We start from the raw sequence: 23,443 nt of genomic DNA, 5'->3' as shown, positions 1-23,443 counted from the left end.
TCGTCTAGTGCTGCATTCACTTGCAGTGGGATATTAGAAATTCGCAGTTGCCACCCCATGCTACCCCGGTAGATCCGCCCTTGTTTAACCGGCATGTTGGACAGAGAAGGGAGAAAAAAGTTTCAGTTGATTACCTTGTTGATGATGAATTGCTCTCCCAGCGAAACAACTTGGCTACGGCCTGTGTTTTGATATTAATGTGATATTAGGCAGGTCTAATTACAACGTTCCCCCGACGAACACTTTATTTTGACTTGGCTTGAAAACTTAATGCATACGGGTATTTTCATTTTCTGACGCACTTGAATAGGAAAGTAGCCTAGAGAGCGACCAGTCTTGGGAGCTAATAAAATTGGCCTTAGTAGAAGTGAACTTCTGGGCGTGTAGTGGGCTACTAAGCAATTATAGGCTACAGAGTAGACTGTGTGTAACGGTTTTATACTGTCATAGTTGCTGCTGGACAGTAGTTGATTTACTGAGGCTTACACGGTTGGGCATCGTCGGTGTGCTTTCTCTTCCTCAACGCTTATGATGCGGAGAGAACACAGGGTTGGGACTGACAAAATCATCACAGCGAGCTATAATGAGCACGGCAGCTCATTCATTGCAACAAAGTAGGCCTATGTGATCCAATTATGATGGTAAAACGAATATCCGAGGCCAATAATTATCTTCAACAATTTGGCAATGTATTCCTAGCCTTTCCACACTATTTGTACACATTCTGGGGAGATCTCAACAGTGTACACATAAAGTTTAATTGAAAATTGTATGCAAACAAAGATCGGCCTTTAATTACATAGTGAACCTCCTGGGTAGGCTTCTATGGAGGATTATAGGGGCCAAAACTAAATAAATAAATACTTGGATAAATAAATAATTATATAACACAAAGCTTAAATAAATGACACAAAATGTATAAATGTTACATGTATTTGTGTGTATATATATATATGTTTACGTTTTCATGTGTTTACATTTATTTATTTATACTTACATTTATTTATTTATACTTACATTTGTTTATTTATACTTACATTTATCCACGGTGAAACTTGCTGCAGCAAAATAAATCTATCGTCCCCCCGTCACCAAGTCAGGGGGCGGGTCAAAGCCTCTGATTGGTGAATGAACAGTTTTACACACCAGGCAGGCTCAACCAGTCGATCAAGCTTCAATCTAGAGGGATCCTCTATCGCCTCACTCTACAGCTGCTAGGGGTGTGCGACACTGCGGACACTGCACGATGTGGTATAGATCCGATACCAAGGAGTAAATACAGGGCCAGTATTGCCAATACCGATACTTTGGGCTTAGAAAAGCAATGGAGGGGCAAAGTGAGTTTGAGCGAAGTTAGACGGTGTTTGCACAACCACTATGATGTAAAGGGAGTTGTGTACTCAGTGTGGAATGAAACTTAAGTATCGATCTTATCACGCTATCAATCAGGCTATTGATACCAACGTTGGTATCGATAGTTGCCAGGTTTCCCAACCCGGCCACTGTCGGTCTTAAGATCGATATGCCCACCCCTATGCTGTATCATCTCGCTGAGGATCGTGAAAACATTTTCATTGATGTCTGTGTCAGTTAGGGCCAATATCATTCCTATAATTTCAGCGAAGCTCTCAATATGATGTTAAAAAAAAGTGAACTGGCAGGTGCCTCCATCTCTTCAGCTTCCGCCAACATTTCGACCACTGTAGCATTCAATATTTCATTCATTGAATCCGCACAAGGTGCTGCCACCTTGGAATAGTCAAAAGCAGTCGATTCAAGTTGAACCACCAATCAGAGGCTTTAACCCGCCCCCTGACTTGGTGACGGGAAGACGACAGATTTATTTTGCTGCAGCAAGTTTCACCGTGGATAAATGTAAGTATAAATAAATAAATGTAAGTATAAATAAATAAATGTAAGTATAAATAAATAAATGTAAACATATGAAAACGTAAACATATATATATATACACACAAATACATGTAACATTTATACATTTTGTGTCATTTATTTAAGCTTCGTGTTATATAATTATTTATTTATCCAAGTATTTATTTATTTAGTTTTGGCCCCTATAATCCTCCATAGGCTTCACCTATGTAAATTCTTGACACAAGTTAAGCACAACATCAACGTTTTGAATGTCCTTTATTTTAATTGATTTCATGGTGACTAGTTTAAGTAATATGACTATAATCTACTGTAGGTTATACACCAATGTTCATCTGGGTATTGAAAACATTTTCAAACAATAAAGCATGTGCATTGCATCGTTAATGTGTAAGAGAATGTGATACATTTTGGACTTCACAACATTACAGAATAAATAATAACAGTTGCATTAAATTAGTAATCACATACAATAATGCTATGATGATTTAGAAAATCCTTATTGTACACAATACAGTATACCTTTGACTTGAAATTTTATGATACCTGAATGTCATCAAAATCCTGCTGGGATGCATTTTGCACATCCAGTGACATTCTCTTGATAATATGATCTTTACCGAGTAACAATATTATGAAGTTTAGTTTTAGTTTTGGGATTAATTTGTTTCAGTTTGACAAATCGTCGTTTTCACGATGGATTAATTCAGATTTGTAGCCAAGTGTAGTTGGTTTTGCATCTTTGCATTGCATTTGTTTTCTTCATAATTTTCCTTTTTAGTAAAATCTCAGTTCAAAAATGCATTTTGTGTTTCCTTTTTTTACATCAGTTTAAATTTATGATTATAACCATGCCAAGTAGAATATATTTTCTTGATGAAACAATTGTTTCCTGTAATGAACTAATGCCATTTCCCATGTAATGTGATTATGCTTTCATGTTGAACATATGCATCAGAGAGGCCTACAGCCTTGTTGCATCGAGGACTGCTTCCTCATCATCACCCTTAACCTCTGTTCCTTCCCCCAGAACTGCTATCAATGTAGACAGAGAAGCATCTGGGTCTAAGATTTTAACCAGGGGCAAGTTCACACCCCTCTCATGAAATATGCGATTTTGCAGAGTCATAGCAAGCATTGAGTCAATGCCCAAGGCATAGAGGGTGGACTCTTCATGTAGCTCGTTCTTGTCAACACCCAGTGTTTCACTGAGGAGAGATTTGATATATTCAGCAGGAGGTGATAAAGAGACAGTTGTATCTGCTTTTGAGTCTGAAAGTTGAGTTTTGCGGAGTGTTTTCTCCATTACATCAATCAGGCGGACTTTCAATGCAGCATTTTTAGGGAGAATATTGTTGATAATGTTTTTGTAGTGAAACCTACACACTGCCTGTTGGGGTTTGTTTAGCAGTAAGGCTTGCTCCAAACCTTCATGTATCTCTGCCACATCCATCACCATCAGCCCCTTAGCTTCAAGGAACCTATGGAAATGGTCTTTGTTCAGCAGAAGACCAATGTTCAAAGCCCCCCAGTTGATGGACTGCCCAGCCAGTCCAATGTTCCGTCTATACTGACAGAATGTGTCCAGGAACGTGTTTGCTGCACTGTAGTTAATTTGTGCGGCGTTGCCAATAAAGGCAGAAATGGAGGAGTAGCACACAAAGTAATCTAACTTGCATTGTTCTGTTGCATGGTGCAGATTTAGAGCCCCATTCACCTTTGGCTTCATGACTTTCTCAAAGAGAGATTTGTCAAGGGTTTCAATCAACTCATCATGCAGGACAACGGCACTGTGGAAAACCCCTCTGATTGGACAGGAGCGGAAATTCTTGCCAATCTGACCAATTGCATTTTGCACATCCTCAGAGACAGAGACATCACACTTGATGCAAACGATGCAGGAACCGGTCTCTTTCTCCACATTGTTTATGTCCACCTGCATGTCTGGTGAGGGATTACGTCTGGAGAAAATAACTACATGCCCTCCCCCTTTCTTGGAAATGAACCTGACTGTTTCAAAGCCCAGCCCAGTCAGACCACCTGTAACAATGTACACAGCTCTTTTTTGGAAAAGCTGGGAGGGTTTCTGTTGCAAGGGAATATTGGAAAGTGCGCCTCTGGAGTCCTCCTTGCACAGTGCCACCACAGGAACCATCCTGGAGCTGAAGTAGGAATTTTGCTCATCCAAAGGAAGGAACTCAATGCTTCCGGACGTCTGTCTCTGAAAAGTGAAGCTGTCGAGAACAAATGCCCTCCTGTCTAAGTTCAAAGACTTGAGCCAATGATATACATGTGGCATCTGTGCTCTGAGTGACCCCTTCTGTAAGATAATAGTCATCAGGATGTTCTGTGTGCGAACGCTATCCTTTTCACTTCTGACAACTGTGTGGGTGAGCAAGCCTTGGGTGTGGGATTCACAGACAATGACAACATGTTTCACCCCAGGAAAATTGACAGCTTTTGCAACCAAAGACTCATCAAATGGGTGTAGGAGGACAAATGCATCTATTGCATCAACATCTACAAAAACACCATTGCACTGTCCTCCTACATGAATACCCCATCCAGATTTACTTGCTGTCAGAGACAGGACCTTCAGTAGAGCTGAGTCACAAATAGAAGTCACGATTCCCAATGTTTTCTTTTGTTCTTTTACTTTGGGCAATGCTCTGTTCATGATTTCCCATGCCAACACAAAGTAAGAAACACATGGTGTCTCTTTTAGAAATGGAAATCTCTTTGTCTTGTAGCAAGCCTCTTCAGGAACGATGATTTTTGTGGATGCCACAACTGGATAACAAGAGACAACTTGATCTCCCACTTTCAGTTTGCGTACACCCTTCCCTACAGCAGTGACAGTACCATTGAAGTCTAGAGCCAGAACATTGTGGTTCTGAGCATCATGTTTGCTCCAGTAGAGTGTCTGGCCAAAGTTCAGGTCAGATACGCTGACGGGGAAGTAATCAGCGGAATGAACGCACATCTTGTTGAGCTGAATCTCAACAGTCTTATCAGGAATGTACTGATTCTCCAAGTCAGAGGGAATGGCAGACAAGGTAGTCAGTCTGTATGGGTCAGTCGTCTGAAATGTGCAGGGCTCAGTTGTTGAGCAGACTTTCCCTTCAGAGATTGAGCTCTCCGTTTTTTCAAGGGGAATGTGAACAATGGTAGAATTGAAAACCAACCCATTTTTCACCACCAACTCAGCGTACTTGCTGCATGGATACGATCTTAAAATGTGTGACAGAGCTTGAATGTCATCAGTGGACATGGAGTTGATGTCAATCCACTGAATTGAAAGCTCAGCCATCTCTGCAGCACATGACCTAATCATGCCAGACAGGGCAAAGCCTGAGCTGATGTGGTCAACTGTGGTTTCTGCTGAGCGATAGGTTATTGCTCTGATGGAATTTGTGAAACGAGTGTCTCTAAGTTCTAGGATGACCTGTCGGAACGTCTCACAGCAGTTCACCATGTTATCCAGAACACTCTCAGATGTATGAGCTGTGAGGTCCTCGTTACCCCACACAAACAAAACCTCCTCAAAGTTCTTCTTTATGTCTGTAATCTTGAGGTTGGCCAAGAGAGTGGGAAATCCATGGGTCAGGATATCCTTAGCATGTGTAAAGGAGATGTATTTAGATTTTGAACTCAAGTGCTGTTGCAAAGACCTCGATATTCCTAACTGGTCAGAGAAAACCAAGGTTTTGCGACCACGAGATGATGCCATGTCTTCAGAGACGACACGGAATTCATTGTGGTAGAAGTCCTCCTCAAGTACAGCAGCGTGGCTCCCTAGGTACTTGATCAACACATCCCGAAGCTCAACCAACACCCTGCCCTCTTTGTCTGCGAAGCAGCCACACACCTCAAACTGACGATCCTCCACTTTAGTGGCTCTCAGATAGATGATCATCTCTTCTTGCAGGGGTTCATTTACAGTCAAACTTCCAATTCTGGCTGGGAACCCTGGCCTTCCATCAAATACATTGGAAACAATAGGAAAAAGTTGCATCAGGTAGTCTAACACTATGGGATGAATGCAATAGTCATGCAATTCAGGCAGCAACTCCTCAGAAACAGTGACAACTGAAATAGCCTCCCCAAATTCATCCCCGTAGTGTATATCCCCCTTGTTTTGGAAAACATTACCATACTGAAATCCAATCGAGTTTAGGTCAGAGTAAAGCTTCTCAGAAGTAATCAGTAGCTTGCATGTCTTGTAGATGGAGCTCAAGGAAATGTTCTGCTCCTCAATCAGTCTCTCTCGCTTGCACACAACTATACCCATTGCATAGGTTGCAGTAGAAGACTGCATTTTGAAACGTGTTTTACCTTCATGAGGCTCAACGTGCACTTGAATCTCGGGTGCATTCTGTGTGAGAATGAATGGGCTCAGAAAGTCAATGCTGAGTTGCAGGGTATTAAGTGGAACCTTTGGTTTGACACTTTCCAGCGCAACAGTTAAACCCAAATCAGCATAGAAGGCACCTGGCAAGAGAGGGACACCATTGTGCTTATGTTCCAGGAGGTAAGATAAAGATGGCAAAGACAGATCACAGCTAAAGCCATCGCCGTCACTGTTCTGGCTTAGCGCTTTGTGATTACTGGACGTCTCTTTCTGCCATTTTCCATTGATAAGCTCTACCTTTTTATAATCAAACCTATACCTTGGGAAAGGTGTTGGTGAGACCTCACATCCCTTGTAGAACTGGTCCCAATCAACACAGACTCCAAGCTCAAAGAGTTTGGAGAAGACAGAAAGCATTGTCTCATGATCTTTCTCTGGTTTCACAGAAGAGATGACTGTGATGTCCTTTCCGAGAGTCTCCATAATGTTCCTCTGTAAAGCCCTTCTGGGGCCTATCTCTACAAAGACCACATTCTTCTTTTGGTCGGCTGCAGACCTCACCGCCTGCTCAAAAGCAACAGGCTCTCGGATGTTCCTGGCCCAGTACTTCCCTGTCGTGAAGTCTGCCTGTTCCACCTCCTTCCCTGTCACTGTTGAGAACAATTTAGTTTCTGTCTCGTTCACCTTCAAAGAGCCAACCCTGTCCTCTATTTGGGTTAGGATGGGGTCCATCAAATGGCTGTGGTAAGCGGCAGGAACGTCCAGGATATGGAAGAACAGAGTTTTACTCTTGTCTGACATGCTTAACTTCTGGTGGAGACTCTTAATAGCATCTGCATCACCGGAAAGAGTGCAAGACTGTGGGCTGTTGTATGCAGCCATGCAAATCTTTCCAGAGTAATCTGGAAGCATCTTCAAGATTTCCAACACTGCCATGTTGCTAATCACAAGCATTTTTCCACCTGTGACCATACCCTGTAAGATGCTGCGGTGATAAATCACCTTCACAGCATCCTCAAGAGACAAGAGGCCAGAACAGTGGGCGGCAGCAACCTCTCCAACAGAGTGCCCAAGAACAGCGTCAGGTCGGACGCCCCAGTGCTTCAGGAGACTGGCAATGCCAACTTGAACGGCGAAGAGTAGAGGCTGGATAACCTCTGGTTTTGAAAAATCATCAACCCCAGACTCAACCTCCAGTCTGTCTAAGATTGCCATGTTACTGAACCTCTGGAAAAGGCTCTCAACTTCCCTGACCTTCTCTCTGAACACAGGTTCCTCTCTCAGAAGCTGTTTGCACATGCCCTGGTAGGTCACACCATTTCCACAAAAGACAAACACTAGCCTTGTATCTGGATTTGAGAGGGCAATGTTTTTATTCAGCGTCAATTTCAGTTGGTTTTTCAGATCAGCCAGAGTGGAGGTCATGAAAGCCCGCCTGTACCTGTGTTTCAAGTGGCTTCTCCTACACGCAGATGTGTAGACGAGACTTTCTAGGTCAAATTCGCTGTTTTCATCTATCTGCTGAATTGTGTCCTCCATCATCATATCAATCGACTTGATGGAACTTCCGGATAGGACAAAGCACTTGTGAGATTTCCTACCGCTCTTTTTAGGAGTGTGAGTCTGCTTGTATTGTTTGACAATAGCATGTGCATTTGTTCCACCAAAACCAAAGTTATTTATTCCTGCAACCATAACAGCATCTGACCACTTTTCTGGTTTGGTTGGAACTTTCAAATTCAGGGCTTTGACATCTATACTGGCACTGTCCTCAGAGTAGAAGACAGAAGGTACTATGGTTTTATACTTCATCATCAAAAGTACCTTGATCAGCCCTGCGACTCCAGCTGCAGATTCTGTGTGGCCGATGTTGCCTTTCACAGAGCCGATGCGGAGTGTGTCTGAGCCAGGAGGTCTGGCTGTGGCGATAACTTTGGAGATGGTCCCTGCCTCTATAGGGTCCCCAACTGGGGTTCCAGTCCCATGAGCCTCGATGTACTGGACATTGGACAGGTCAGATGCAGAGTAGATGGTGCGCAGCAGCGCCTCCTGTTGGACCATGGATGGCTTGGTGATTGGAGTGACTGAGCGGCCATCTTGGTTGACAGCAGTTTTGCTGATGATGCCCCATATTTCGTTGCCATCCTTGAGAGCCTGTATAATACAGTTAATGTGTGATATCAATATGTTCATTTAATGTGGCTCAAGTATAAATAAGGATATTTTGCTAAAATCATGTAAAATATGTTACTTGTTTCAATGGCTTTAACAACACCATCCCACAGCCTTCACCCCTGCCGTAGCCATCTGCTCTGCTGGAGAAAGGTTTGCTGGTGCCTTCAGGTGAGATCATCTTTGCTTTGCTGAGAGCGACAAAGATCCATGGGTTTATAATACAGCTGACGCCCCCGCACAGAGCCATCTCACAGTCACCTGATAAGAGGAAGAAAATAGTAGGCATGTTACAACTTTGACTGAATTATCAATCCAAGGTTATTGATTATTTTCCCTAGGTAACGTACAACGGATAGAATATGTGCTTTAAGACTTACCTTGTTTCAATGCTTGACATCCTAAATGAATAGCAACCAGAGAAGATGAACAGGCACAGTCAATGGACAGTGAGGGTCCAGTGAGATTGAACATGTAGGAGACTCGATTGGCTGCTATGCTCATAACCATGCCAGTGCCTGTGTAGTGGTTGATACTATTTGGGCTTCTCTGTACAGCACAACTCTCATAATCTCTGTTCATAAGCCCTTCAAAGTAATGCAGAAACAATCAGTACATGAAGTGTGGCCATACAAAATTGCCTATACATTTCAAAAGAATCCTTGTTAAAGCTGGTAACTAATTATCACTTACCCACAAATACTCCTGTTCTGGTCCCACTTGCCTTTTCCATTGGCAGTCCAGCATTCTCTAAAGTTCTATATGTACTCTCAAGAAGGAGTCTGTGCTGAGGGTCCATTTGTTCTACTTCAGTTTCTGACATACCGAAGAATTTGTGATCAAATTCATTTAACCTGGGAACAGTAAAAAAACAAAAAGAAAGAAGAAAAACATATGCATACCAAATTTGTTTAGTTCACGTCAGAATTTAGTTCACACAATTAACTGAAATGTCTGTAAAATATGGTGTTCGAATTGTACTTAAATTGATCTGTGACATGCATGCTTTTGACTGTTTATAATTAATACATCATGTGGAGTATTTCTAGATCCCAAAATCAATTTGTATGAGGTGGAAAATAAGACATTTGATGTGCTAGTCTGTTAGCAAAATATTTTACGAAGCATTTAAATGACTCATCAAATATTTTACATCCTTCAACGGACAAGGACATACCCATCAATGAGAGCAGCTTTTTGCGTGCGGGATTTTCCGGATTTGTTGTCGTCTGGGTCATACCATTCGGACATGTCAAATCTTTCGTTTGGAATTGGCCCACCACAGTTCCTCCCCTCCAACAGCACATTCCAGAAATGTTGAAGCCCCTCTCCTGTCAAAAGCATCAACTCAACATTTAGTAAAAAGTTATCTTATCGGAATATATTGTATATAATAAATATAATTATGTACAAGTCTCTGATACATAATGTTACGTAAAGCCAAAATAAATGTGTACCTCCTGGAAAATTGCATCCCATGCCAATGACAGCGATTTCATCTTCAGTGTCCCCCATATTCAACTTATGAAGGTGAATGCTGCTGAGGATCAACGCACAGACAGTGTTTTGCCAATATGCATCAAAATATGTCATCTAAATAATAGAACAGTCAATCACAGAACTTGCTCTAAGTTTCAGACATTGAAGTTTGACCAAGAATTAATACAGTCAATAACCAATTCAACTGTATACTTTAGTCCTACCTTGTCTGCAGTGAATCCTGGGTTGGTACTGACAGCATTTTCTTGTTAAACCTTTTTATATCTTCGTCTAACCTTTCATTGGAAACCTATCAGATGCTTTATTAAAGTGCCTTGTAAATAATTAGTAAATGATTCCTGTACACAATATGTACAGATACAATGTTCCACCTGTTATTACTCAGGACAGGAAGAAGGAAGTAAAAAAATCATTTTGGTTTAAGGAGAACATAAACAAAGACTGACTTCACAATTAATAAACTTTTATCACAGTCTTTGCTCTCTGCTCTTAACCCTTGTGTTATGTAACAAAAACAAAAATCCAATACTGATCTACTCTCAAAAAAAAGACTAAATGTACTAAACTCTAGTTATTCTGTGCTATTGTATCCTTGTTACAGAAACAGGACCAGGAAGTAAATTGACTTCCTGAAAATAGTTAATGGTGAGTAGGTACATTATCACTGACGTTAAAGAGAGTTAACATGTCATGACTTGTGTTCAATGAACAAGGGCAGACTTCTTTCCTCAACTTTGAAAGGGCCTTGCATTTCTGTAACTTACCTTTGCTATATATTATTTTATTAACTTTGTACTCTGAAGTAATGCTTGAATTCGTACTTCCTTATTTTTGTCATTATTGTTTCGGGGTCGCTCAACATTTCAGATTATATGATCAGGGTAAATCATCAACAGTGTTATAAACACACATTATGTTTGCATCTCCCTGGTAATGACCAAGTGTAGGTGCCTGCCCTGCCCTGTTAATACATGTTTGTACTCACCCATGTGGTTGACACCGATCTGCATCTCAAAGCCATCTGCTGTTTTCCCATTGGGGCAAACCATTACTCCAGCATTGTTGATAAGGAGGTTCAGTTTGCTTTCCTCTACAGACAGATCAGGGGAGAGTCCAGTATAAAAACAATGTGGTGTGCGTGTACCATTATCTCCACTTTAACTTATGGTGTCTATGGAGGGGTCAGAAGATCCTAATGTACAGAAATGTCATGTGATTATGCTCCTACCCCAGTTGATGACCTCTGCGAACTCCTTGATCGACTTGGTATCTGACAAATCAAGCTTTAGGATAACAACGTTTTTATTGCCGGAGCCTTCTACATCTTATTTCAGTGCTGACTGCTTTTGTACATATCTCTGCAAGCCATAATGATTCTGGCTCCTGTTAAAAAGTCAAATAAAAAGGAATTCTTGAAATCTGAATCTAAAATGGTTGTATGGTTCCACCTAGTGTCACTGGATGGTATAAACATAAATAATAAAATACATCAACAGGTACACTTTGTCATCAAGGGGTATATTAAAATTTAAGACCAATAACTAAACATGCTATACTCCGTGTGATTAAATGATTAAATACAATTTTCCCAAAATGTATTAAAGTAGAGAGAGCATAAAAAGAAACCTGTGAGGAAAGGGCAATCTTGGAGGACGTGTGAGAAAAGGAAAGACGGTGGGCGGTGTAAGATAAACACAATAAAACGCTCTTTGCTGATGCCAGTTCCAGGGATGACAAGTGTTTTATCATCGAGTTGCGCATCTGAGGACCATGGCCTCCGAATTTTTTTTCACCTCCTACAGTGTCCAGCACACAGATTTGTGTGTGTTTGACTGGTTAGGGTCATCATAGGGTCATCATATGTTTTTTCACCTCCTACAGTGTCCAGCACACAGATTTGTGTGTGTTTGACTGGTTAGGGTCATCATATGTTGGACCTGACCTGATTTTACCTAAGATTAAGTATACGTGTAAAAGCATAGGGCAAAGTATTATCAGTTTTATAGTTCATATATATATATGTAATATATGATAGTACCTACTTACTAACCGAGAGTGAGGTCATGCCGGGAAATATCAAACTGATAGCGATGTATCCCTCAAATACATAGGTAGGCTACATGTTTCATGTACCTACCACATCCTATACAATCTAGTGAGCTAATTGTGGGATTAATAAATATGATAATTACTTCTCAATGTACACAGCATGTTTCACATTGTGGACTTTATCTCTGCGGAGAAGAAGGAAACCGAAGTTGTGCCTTCATCATGGGTCCAGGATGGCATGAACTACTGGCCGCCTTATTCCTCCACTGAACGCTGCACAAGGGCAGTGAAACGTCAAGAAGCACCTGACGAAACATGGGGTCTGTTTGATGTGAACATCAGGTACACAAGAAGTGAGTTAAACTTATATTTCCAGTCAACTACTTATAAGTGACATCAACCTACTGAGACAATATGAATTTCCATTCTAAACACAGCACGTTAAAAGGGAGTCAGATGGCTGAGCGGTGAGGGAGTCGGGCTAGTAATCAGAAGGTTGCCAGATCAATTCCCTGCCGATTCCCTGCCAAATGACGTTGTATCCTTGGGCAAGGCACTTCACCATACTTGCCTCTGGGGAATGTCCCTGTACTTACTGTAAGTCGCTCTGGATAAGAGCGTCGGCTAAATGACTAAAAATGTAAAATGGTTATGTAAAATATTCTCTAACAGACACGTACGAAGAGGCTCGCCATAAGCTTCCTATGGCAGGTTCAATCGGATATGCAAAAACACAGGAAGTGTTTTCATTTTTGTATTGGCTATTGGTTAATCAATAATAAACTGTATCACCAAACCGAAGTTGGACAACTTGGTCAGCTAGTAGTTGAAAAATGTGAAACATTTTGAAGTTTGTATGGTCGATTTTGACAAAGATATTGAATAAACACTGAAAATGGTGTATTCAAATGTCTGCTAGGTTTTTCGGCATTCAGGCTGTCTACTCTTTTACTCCGGTCTTTAAATATGACACGGCGCCTGAACGGAGTTACGAATAGGAATGTGTGTTGTTGAATCTCGAATATATAACTGATAACTCACCTCGGTCTCAGTGTTAGGAGAGTGGTTGGAGTCGTCTAGTGCTGCATTCACTTGCAGCGGGATATTAGCAGGCCCAAACGTAATTCGCAAGCACAGAATTCCAAAGATTTAAATGAACTTGTCAACTTGAATTACGTCTCTATTCTTTCGAAATAGGGTATTGGACAGCTCTCCCGACGAAACAACTTGGCTACGGCCTGTGTTTTGATATTAATGTGATATTAGGCAGGTCTAATCAAAACGTTGCCCCGACAAACACTTTATTTGACTTGGCTCGAATACTTAATGCATATGGGTATTAACATTTTCTGATGCACTTGGATATGAAAGAAGCCTTGAGCGACCACTCTTGGGAGCTAATAAAAGGGGCAGACATCTCATGAGTGTGTAGTAGGCTACTAAGCAATTATAGGCTACAAGATAGACTGTGGCTGTGTCTACCACCGCACACTTCTGCACTTCGAGCACTTACTTTCAGTGCTTAAGGCGCTTCACTCACAATACCAGAATAATTCAGTGCACTGAAAGTACCAGGATGGCGCACTGCAAACGGTCCAAAAAAACAGTGTGCAACTCTGACACTACTCGCCCTACACGGGCGCCATCTTGGCTACGTAGCGGAAAAGGAGTAGCCCTTTGGGCAGCTTTTTCCACTTGAGTGGAGAAGCGCGTTAATTTTGGCAGGTTTTGCGGGTGTGGCGAGCAGATTTGCGTCCGTCACTTCCACCAAGTGTTTAACAAGTGTTCCATTTGAGACAGCACTTATCAGCGACAGCGTGGACTGAATATGTAAGTGCACTGTTTTGCAGGGCACTGTATTGCAGTGTACTTCATAAAGTGCGCGGTAGTAGACACAGCCTGTGTAACGGTTTTACTGTCATAGTTGCTGCTGGACAGTCATATCATAAATTATTTATCCTCATCATCAATAAATAAACATAGCCACGTATCTTCGTCACTACCACACACAGAACTTAGAAGCCCATTGTTTTAACAATTTCAACTTTTCAATCATCAACTAGACCAGCCTATGCTTTTCCCCCCCAGTTATAATTGATTTAGGCTTAGTCACGGTTGGACATCGTTGGTGTGTTTTCACTTCCTTAGCTTATGATAGGGAGAGAACACAGGGTTGGGACTGACAAAATCATCAAAGCAAGCAATGAGCACGGCAGCTCATTTATTGCAACAAAGTAGGCCTCTGTGATCCAATTATGGATAAAACGAAGATCGGAGGCCAGTTATTCCACTCTTAAGCTCTTCCACACCATTTGTACACATTCCGGGGAGATCTGCCTCAACAGTCTACACATTAAGTTTAATTGAAAATTGTATGCAAACAAAGATCGGCCTTTAATTACATAGTGAAGCTCCTGGGTAGGCTACACCTATGTAAATTATTGACACAAGTTAAACACAACATCAAAGTTTTGAATGTCCTTTATTTTAATTGATTTCACGGTGACTAGTTTAAAGTAATATGACTATAATCTACTGTAGGCTATACTCCAATGTTCATCTGGGTATTGAAAACATTTTCAAACAATAAAGCATGTGCATTGCATCGTAAATATGTAAGAGAATGTAATACATTTTGGACTTCACAACATTACAGAATAAAAAATAACAGTTGCTTTGAATTAGTAATCACATACAATAATGCTATGGTGATTTAGAAAATCTTTATTGTACACAATACATTATACCTTTGGCTTCTAATTTTATGATGCCTGAATATCATCAAAATCCTGCTGGGATGCATTTTGCACATCCAGTGACATTCTCTTGATAATATCATCTTTACCAAGTAACAATATTATTAATATTATTGTTAATGATAGATTAATTCAGATTTGTAGCCAATTGTAGTTGTTTTTTTCATCTTTGCATTGCATTCGTTTTTTTCATCATTTTCCTTTTTATTAAAATCTTAGTTCACAAATTCCTTTTTTGTTTCTTTTTTCATATCAGTTTTAGTTTATGATTATAACCGTGCCAGGTAGAATATATCTTTCTTGATTGTTTCCTGCAATAAACTAATGCTATTTCCCATGTAATGTGATTATGCTTTCATGTTGAACATATGCATCAGAGAGGCCTACAGCCTTGTTGCATCGAGGACTGCTTCCTCATCATCACCCTTAACCTCTGTTCCTTCCCCCAGAACTGCTATCAATGTAGACAGAGAAGCATCTGGGTCTAAGATTTTAACCAGTGGCAAGTTCACACCCCTCTCATGAAATATGCGATTTTGCAGAGTCATAGCAAGCATTGAGTCAATGCCCAAGGCATAGAGGGTGGACTCTTCATGTAGCTCGTTCTTGTCAAGACCCACTGTTTCACTGAGGAGAGATTTGATATATTCGGCAGGAGAAGGTAAGGAGACAGTTGTATCTACTCGTGAGTCTGACAGTTGAGTTTTGCGGAATGTTTCCTCCACTACATCAATCAGACGTACCTTAAGTGCAGCATTTTGAGAGAGAACATTGTTGATAATGTTTTTGAAGTGAAACCTACACACTGCCTGTTGGGATTTGTTTAGCAGTAAAGCTTGCTCCAAACCTTCGCGTATCTCTGCCACATCCATCACCATCAGCCCCTTAGCTTCAAGGAACCTATGCAAATGGTCTTTGTTCAGCAGAAGACCAAGGTTCAAAGCCCCCCAGTTGATGGACTGCCCAGCCAGTCCAATGTTACGTCTATAATGACAGAATGTGTCGAGGAACGTGTTTGCTGCACTGTAGTTAACTTGGGCGGCGTTGCCAAGAAAGGCAGCAATGGAGGAGTAGCACACAAAGTAATCTAACTTGCAGTGTTTTGTTGCATGGTGCAGATTTAGAGCCCCATTCACTTTTGGCTTCATTACTTTCTCAAAGAGAGATTTGTCAAGGGCTTCAATCAAACCATCATGCAGGACAACGGCACTGTGGAAAACCCCTCTGATTGGACAGGAGGGGAATTTCTGGCTAATCTGACCAATTGCGTTGTGCACATCCTCAGAGACAGAGACATCACACTTGATGCAAACGATGCAGGAACCGGTCTCTTTCTCCACATTGTTTATTTCCACCTGCATGTCTGGTGACGGATTACGTCTGGAGAAAATGACAACATGCCCTCCCCCTTTCTTGGAAATGAACCTGACTGTTTCAAAGCCCAGCCCAGTAAGACCACCTGCAACAATGTACACTGCTGTTTTTTGGAAAAGCTGGGAGGGTTTCTGTTGCAAGGGAATATTGGAAAGTGCCCCTCTGGAGTCCTCTTTGCACAGTGCCACCACAGGAACCATCCTGGAGCTGAAGTAGGAATCTTGCTCGTCCAAAGGAAGGAACTCAATGCTTCCGGACGTCTGTCTCTGAAAAGTGAAGCTGTCGAGAACAAATGCCCTCCTGTCTAAGTGCAAAGACTTGAGCCAACGATAGACATGTGGCATTTGTGATCTAAGTGACCCATTCTGTACGATGTTGGTCATCAGGATGTTCTTTGTGCAAATGCTATTCTTTTCACTTCTGACAACTGTGTGCAAGCCCTGGGTGTGGGATTCACTGACAATGACAACATGCTTCACTCCAGGGAAATTGACAACTTTGGCAACCAAAGACTCATCAAATGGGGGTAAGAGGACAAATGCATCTATTGCATCAACATCTACAAAAACACCATTGCACTGTCCTCCTATATGAATACCCCATCCAGATTTGCTTGCTGTCAGAGACAAGACCTTCAGTAGAGCTGAGTCACGAATAGAAGTCACGATTCCCAAAGTTTTCTTTTGTTCTTTTACTTTGGGCAAAGCTTTGTTCATGATCTCCCATGCCAACAAAAAGTAAGAAAGACATGGTGTCTCTTTTAGAAATGGAAATCTCTTTGTCTTGTAGCAAACTTCCTCAGGAACAATCATCTTTGTGGATGCCACAACTGGATAACAAGAGACAACTTGATCTCCCACTTTTAGTTTGCGTACACCGTTGCCTACAGCAGTGACAGTACCATTGAAGTCTACAGCCAGAACATTGTGGCTCTGAGTATCATGTTTGCTCCAGTAGAGTGTCCGGCCAAAGTTCAGGTCAGAGACGCTGACGGGAAAGTAATCAGAGGAATGAACGCACATCTTGTCGAGCTGAATCTCAACAGTCTTATCAGGAATGTACTGATCATCCAAGTCAGAGGGAATGGCAGACAAGGTAGTCAGTCTGTATGGGTCAGTAGTCTGAAATGTGCAGGGCTCAGTTGTTGAGCAGACTTTCTTTTCAGAGCTTGGGCTCTCTGTTTTTTCAAGGGAAGTGTGAACAATTTTAGGTTTAAAAACCAACCCGTTTTTCACCACCAACTCAGGGTACTTGCGGCATGGATATGATCTTAAAATGTGTGACAGAGCTTGGATGTCGTCAGTGGACATGGAGTTGATGTCAATCCACTGAAATGACAGCTCATCCATCTCTGCAGCACATGACCTAATCATGCCAGACAGGGCAAAGCCTGAGCTGATGTGGTCAACTGTGGTTTCTGCTGAGCGATAGGTTATTGCTCTGATGGAATTTGTGAAACGTGTGTCTCTCAGTTCTAGGATGACCTGTCGGAACGTCTCACAGCAGTTCACCATGTTATCCAGAACACTCTCAGATGTATGAGCTGTGAGGTCCTCGTCACCCCACACAAACAAAACCTCCTCAAAGTTCTTCTTTATGTCTGTAATCTTGAGGTTGGCCAAGAGTGTGGCAAATCCATGGGTCAGGATATCCTTAGCATGTGTAAAGGAGATGTATCTAGATTTTGAACTCAAGTGCTGTTGCAAAGACCTCGATATTCCTAACTGGTCAGAGAAAACCAAGGCTTTGCGACCACGAGATGATGTAATGTCTTCAGAGACGACAGAGAATTCATTATGGTAGAAGTATTCCTTAAGTACAGTAGCGCGGCTCCCAAGGTACTTGATCAACACATCCCGAAGCTCAACCAACACCCTGCCCTCTTTGTCTGCGAAGCAGCCACACACCTCAAACTGATGATCCTCCACTTTAGTGGCTCTCAGATAGATGATCATCTCATCTTGCAGGGGTTCATTTACAGTCAAGCTTCCAATTCTGGCTGGGAACCCTGGCCTTCCATCAAATGCATTGGAAACAGTAATAGGAAAAAGTTGCATCAGGTAGTCTAACACTATGGGATGAATGCAATAGTCATGCAATTGAGGCAGCAACTCCTCAGAGACAGTGACAACTGAAATAGCCTCCCCAAATTCTTCCCCGTAGTGTATATCCCCCTTGTTTTGGAAAACATTACCATACTGAAATCCAGTCGAGTTTAGGTCAGAGTAAAGCTTCTCAGAAGTAATCAGTAGCTTGCATCTCTTGTAGATGGAGCTCAATGAAATGTTCTGCTCCTCAATCAGTCTCTCTCGCTTGCACACAACAGTGCCCGATGCATAGGTTGCAGTAGAAGACTGAATTTTGAAATGTGCTGTACCTTCATCAGGCTCAACGTGCACTTGAATCTCGGGTGCATTCTGTGTGAGAATGAATGGGCTCAGAAAGTCAATGCTGAGTTGCAGGGTATTAAGTGGAACCTTTGGTTTGACACTTTCCATGGCAACAGTTAAACCCAGATCAGCATAGAAGGCGCCTGGCAAGATAGGGACACCATTGTGCTTATGTTCCAGGAGGTAAGATAAAGATGGCGCAGACAGATCACAGCTGAAGCCATTGCCGTTACTGTTCTGGCTTAGAGCTTTGTGTCTGGACGTCCCTTTCTGCATTTTTCCATTGATAACCTCTCCCTTTTTGCTGTCAAACCTATACCTTGGGAATGGTGTTGGTGAAGTCTCACACCCCTTGTAGAACTGGTCCCAATTAACATAGACTCCCAGCTCAAAGAGTTTGGAGACGACAGAAAGCATTGTCTCATGATCTTTCTCTGGTTGCACAGAAGAGATGACTGTGATGTCCTTTCCGAGAGTCTCCATAATGTTCCTCTGTAAAGCCCTTCTGGGCCCTATCTCTACAAAGACCACATTCTTCTTTTGGTCGGCTGCAGACCTCACCGCCTGCTCAAAAGCAACAGGCTCTCGGATGTTCCTGGCCCAGTATTTCCCTGTCGTGAAGTCTGCCTGTTCCACCTCCTTCCCTGTCACTGTTGAGAACAATTTAGTTTCTGTCTCGTTCACCTTCAAAGAGCCAACCCTGTCCTCTATTTGGGTTAGGATGGGGTCCATCAAATGGCTGTGGTAAGCGGCAGGAACATCCAGGATATGGAGGAACAGAGTTTTACTCTTGTCTGACATGCTTAACTTCTGGTGGAGACTCTTAATAGCATCTGCATCACCGGAAAGGGTGCAAGACTGTGGGCTGTTGTATGCAGCCATGCAAATCTTTCCAGAGTAATCTGGAAGCATCTTCAAGATTTCCGACACTGCCATGTTGCTAATCACAAGCATTTTTCCACCTGTCACCATACCCTGTAAGACACTGCGGTGATAAATCACCTTCACAGCATCCTCAAGAGACAAGAGGCCAGAACAGTGGGCGGCAGCAACCTCTCCAACAGAGTGCCCAAGAACAGCGTCAGGTCGGACGCCCCAGTGCTTCAGGAGACTGGCGATGCCAACCTGAACAGCGAAGAGTAGAGGCTGGACAACCTCTGGTTTTGAAAAGTCACCAGCCTCAGACTCAGCCTCCAGTTTGTCTAAAATCGCCATGTTATCAAACCTCTGGAAAAGGCTCTCAATTTCCCTGACCTTCTCTCTGAAGACAGGTTCCTCTCTCAGAAGCTGTTTGCACATGCCTTGGTAGGTCACACCATTTCCACAAAAGACAAAGACTAACCTTGGATCTGAATTTGAGAGGGCAATGTTTTTATTCAGCGTTGATTTCAGTTGATTTTTCAGATCAGCCAGAGTGAAGGTCATGAAAGCCCTCCTGTACCTGTGTTTCAAGTGGCTTCTCTTACACGCAGATGTGTACACGAAACCTTCCAGGTCAAATTCGCTGTTTTCATCTATCTGCTGAATTGTGTCCTCCATCATCATATCAATCGACTTGACGGAACTTGCGGATAGGACCAAGCACTTGTGAGATTTCCTACCGCTCTGTTTAGGAGTACGAGTGTGCTTGTATTGTTTTACAATAGCATGTGCATTTGTTCCACCAAAACCAAAGTTATTTATTCCTGCAACCATAACAGAATGTGACCACTTTTCTGGTTTGGTTGGAACTTTCAAATTCAGGGCTTTGACATCTATACTGGCACTTTCCTCAGAGTAGAAGACAGAAGGTACTATGGTTTCATTCTTCATCATCAAAAGTACCTTGATCAGCCCTGCGACTCCAGCTGCAGATTCTGTGTGGCCGATGTTGCCTTTCACAGAGCCGATGCGGAGTGTGTGTGAGCCAGGAGGTCTGGCTGTGGCGATGACTTTGGAGATGCTCCCTGCTTCTATAGGGTCCCCAACTGGGGTTCCAGTCCCATGAGCCTCGATGTACTGGACATTGGACAGGTCAGACGCAGAGTAGATGGTGCGCAGCAGCGCCTCCTGTTGGACCATGGACGGCTTGGTGATTGGAGTGACCGAGCGGCCATCTTGGTTGACGGCAGTTTTGCTGATGATGCCCCATATTTCCTCGCCGTCCTTGAGAGCCTGTATAATACAGTTAATGTGCGATATCACTTTTAACAATTTGTTTATTTAATGTGGCTCAAGTTTAAATAAGGATATTTTGCCTCTCTGATGACTGATTTTACATATAAAATACGTTACTTGTTTCAATGGCTTTAACAACACCATCCCACAGCCTTCACCCCTGCCGTAGCCATCTGCTCTGCTGGAGAAAGGTTTGCTGGTGCCTTCAGGTGAGATCATCTTTGCTTTGCTGAGAGCGACAAAAAGCCTTGGGTCTATAATACAGCTGACGCCCCCGCACAGAGCCATCTCACAGTCACCTGATAAGAGGAAGAAAATAGAAGGCATGTTAAAGCTTTGACTTGTCTTATATTATCAATTACACTGGATAGAATATTTACTTTAAGACTTACCTTGTTTTAATGCTTGACATCCTAAATGAATAGCAACCAGAGACGATGAACAGGCACAGTCAATGGACAGTGAGGGTCCAGTGAGATTGAACATGTAGGAGACTCGATTGGCTGCTATGCTCATAGCTATTCCAGTGCCTGTGTAGTGGTTGATATCATTTGGGCTCCTCTGTGCAGCACAACTCTCATAATCTCTGTTCATAAGCCCTTCAAAGTAATGCAGACACAATCAGTACATGAGGTGTGGCCTTACAAAAGCCTTACATTTTAAATGAATCCTGAAGCTGGTAATTAATTATCACTTACCCACAAATACTCCTGTTCTGGTCCCACTTGCCTTTTCCATTGGCAGTCCAGCATTCTCTAAAGTTCTATATGTACACTCAAGAAGGAGTTTGTGCTGAGGGTCCATTTGTTCCACTTCAGTTTCTGTCATACCGAAGAATTTGTGATCAAATTCATTAAACCTGGAAACAGTAAAAAAAAATATATAGAAAAATAACAGATATACACTTAATTTGTTTAGTTAATGTCAGAATTTAGTTTGCAAAATGCGTTTGAAATGTATGCTTTTAATGTTAATAATTAACACAACAGGTGGAGTATGTTACAGCATTTCTAGATCCCCCCAAAAAGGTGGAAATTAAGACATTTGATGTGCTAGTCTGTTAGCAAAACCTTTTAATCAGCATGTAAATGACTATTCAAATATTTTATATCCTTCAACAGACAAGATAAGATAGGACATACCCGTCAATGAGAGCAGCTTTTTGAGTGCGAGATGTTCCTGTTTTGTTGTCATCTGGGTCATACCATTCGGAAATGTCAAATCTTTCGTTTGGAATTGGCACAGCACAGTTTCTCCCCTCCAAAAGCACATTCCAGAAATGTTGAAGCCCCTCTCCTGTCAAAAGCATCAACTTAACGTTTAGTAAATAACTATCTTATCGGAATGAATTTAAATGACAAATGTAATAATGTACAAGTCTCTGATGCATAATATTATGTAAAGCTAAAATAAATGTGTACCTCCTGGAAAATTGCATCCCATGCCAATGACAGCGATTTCATCTTCAGTGTCCCCCATATTCACCTCACAGTGAAATGCTGCTGAGGATCAACGCACAGACAGTATTTTACCAATATGCATCAAAATATGTCATCTAAATAATAGAACAGTCAATCACAGCACTTGCTCTAAGTTTCAGACATTGAAGTTTGACCAATAATTAATACAGTCAATAACCAATTCAACTGAATACTTTAGTCCCACCTTGTCTGCAGTGAATGCTGGGTTGGTACTGACAGCATTTTCTGTCTTTATATATTCGTCTAACCTTTGATTGGAAACATATCAGAGGCTTTAAGGTGCCTTGTAAATTATTAACAAATGATTTCTGTATCACAAAAAGTACAGAACAAATGTTCAACCTGGTTTAACTCAGAACAGGAAGAAGGAAGTATGAAATTATTTGTTGGTTTATAAGAACAATAAACAAAGGCATGACACTTTAGGTGCCATCACAAAGTCTTATCACAGTCTTTGCTTTCTGCTCTTAAGATGAATGTAATTGATGTCTTGAGTAAGGGACCAGTCTCAGCATTTTGAGTCTCTATGCATGCTCATGTTTAGATGTTATGTTAACATCTATGTTAACATAACATAACAACACGTTAACCTTATCATTTAATGCAATACTTATTTGGAACTTGCTTGATAAGTCAAGCATCTAATAATATAAATAAATCTGTGTGACGTCAGCATATTTTTTAATGGTGTCTATTACTTAAAATACGATAACAAAATAAAATTAAAATGTGTATACAGTTTGATACATCCTGGCATGACCTCAACCTCAGTTAGTAAGTAGTTAGTATCAGACCGTGGACCGGCGATGAGGTCAATAAGCGGCTGTCATGACTACCCATTAGCCAATCAGAACGCTCGTACTGTCGTTGCCATATAATAATACATGTTGTTCGTTTTCACCCCCCTCCCACACACATACACACACACACATACACTCGCACACACACACACACTCAGGCTTGGAATGATTATTATTCTGGACTGTGATTCTGATGAAGGCAATATTGTTCTGGGATTTTTCCCTCATGCATTGCAATGCTTCGCTCAGCTAGTTAAGGCATGGCACTCGAGCAGCGCGTGCCACATCACCCATAGCCGTGTTCTCAGCCCATAAGCTTAGCTTGATAGGCGGCGCTATAAAGTCGCACACATGCACGCACACGCGTCCTTGATTACCTTGTGTTCTGCGCTGCCACCCACCACCATCCCCTTCTCCCCCATGTGGTCTATCTGTTCTCCCCGTGGGGATTTAACTTGTTGCTCCCTGCCTTATGTCATGCATGCTGCAGTGAAGGCAGGGAGCGCTTCCCCATAAACATCC

At 42.0% G+C, this 23,443-nt stretch overlaps 2 protein-coding genes across 7 annotated transcripts; both read right to left on the bottom strand.

Moving 5' to 3' along the window:
* Positions 1 to 2,202: 2,202 nt before the first annotated feature.
* LOC124470382 (phenolphthiocerol/phthiocerol polyketide synthase subunit C-like) lies at positions 2,203 to 11,258 on the bottom strand. 6 transcript variants are annotated; one of them, XM_047024231.1, is made up of 10 exons: positions 11,143 to 11,258; positions 10,900 to 11,004; positions 10,118 to 10,203; positions 9,872 to 9,954; positions 9,592 to 9,745; positions 9,108 to 9,268; positions 8,795 to 9,001; positions 8,494 to 8,675; positions 5,959 to 8,396; positions 2,203 to 5,880 (listed from the first exon to the last, which is right to left on the bottom strand). In XM_047024231.1, the coding sequence occupies exons 2-10, from the start codon at positions 10,948 to 10,950 to the stop codon at positions 2,856 to 2,858; spliced, it is 6,387 nt and encodes a 2,128-aa protein (XP_046880187.1). In that variant the 5' UTR covers positions 10,951 to 11,004; positions 11,143 to 11,258; the 3' UTR covers positions 2,203 to 2,855. The 6 variants fall into 6 exon arrangements, with proteins under 6 accessions (XP_046880187.1, XP_046880184.1, XP_046880186.1 ...); XM_047024228.1 differs by having other exon boundaries at positions 2,203 to 8,396; XM_047024230.1 differs by having other exon boundaries at positions 2,203 to 8,396; positions 9,872 to 9,951.
* Positions 11,259 to 14,887: 3,629 nt separating this feature from the next.
* On the bottom strand, positions 14,888 to 22,120 carry LOC124470383 (highly reducing polyketide synthase 40-like). The gene is made up of 6 exons (XM_047024234.1): positions 22,062 to 22,120; positions 21,783 to 21,936; positions 21,339 to 21,499; positions 21,033 to 21,239; positions 20,758 to 20,939; positions 14,888 to 20,637 (listed from the first exon to the last, which is right to left on the bottom strand). Exons 1-6 carry the CDS (start codon positions 22,117 to 22,119, stop codon positions 15,103 to 15,105), a joined length of 6,297 nt encoding a protein of 2,098 aa, XP_046880190.1. The 5' UTR covers position 22,120; the 3' UTR covers positions 14,888 to 15,102.
* Positions 22,121 to 23,443: the final 1,323 nt, after the last annotated feature.

This window comes from Hypomesus transpacificus, chromosome 8, assembly GCF_021917145.1.
Source record: "Hypomesus transpacificus isolate Combined female chromosome 8, fHypTra1, whole genome shotgun sequence".
NCBI lineage: Eukaryota > Metazoa > Chordata > Actinopteri > Osmeriformes > Osmeridae > Hypomesus > Hypomesus transpacificus.
Note: the sequence above shows the minus strand (reverse complement) of the source record. Positions and strands in the feature narration are given on the sequence as shown.

Bases quoted from the DNA above. Each gene is read 5' to 3' on its own strand.
- LOC124470382 (XM_047024228.1), bottom strand. From the start codon at position 10,950: ATGGGAAAACAGCAGATGGCTTTGAGATGCAGATCGGTGTCAACCACA. The intron at 9,955-10,117 runs GTAGGACTAAAG...GTTGATCCTCAG, and splicing joins CAGGATTCACTGCAGACAAG to CAGCATTCACCTTCATAAGT. The intron at 9,746-9,871 runs GTACACATTTAT...TGCTTTTGACAG, and splicing joins GGGATGCAATTTTCCAGGAG to GAGAGGGGCTTCAACATTTC.
- LOC124470383 (XM_047024234.1), bottom strand. From the start codon at position 22,119: ATGGGGGACACTGAAGATGAAATCGCTGTCATTGGCATGGGATGCAAT. The intron at 21,937-22,061 runs GTACACATTTAT...TGCTTTTGACAG, and splicing joins GGGATGCAATTTTCCAGGAG to GAGAGGGGCTTCAACATTTC. The intron at 21,500-21,782 runs GTATGTCCTATC...TACTGTTTCCAG, and splicing joins AAAGCTGCTCTCATTGACGG to GTTTAATGAATTTGATCACA.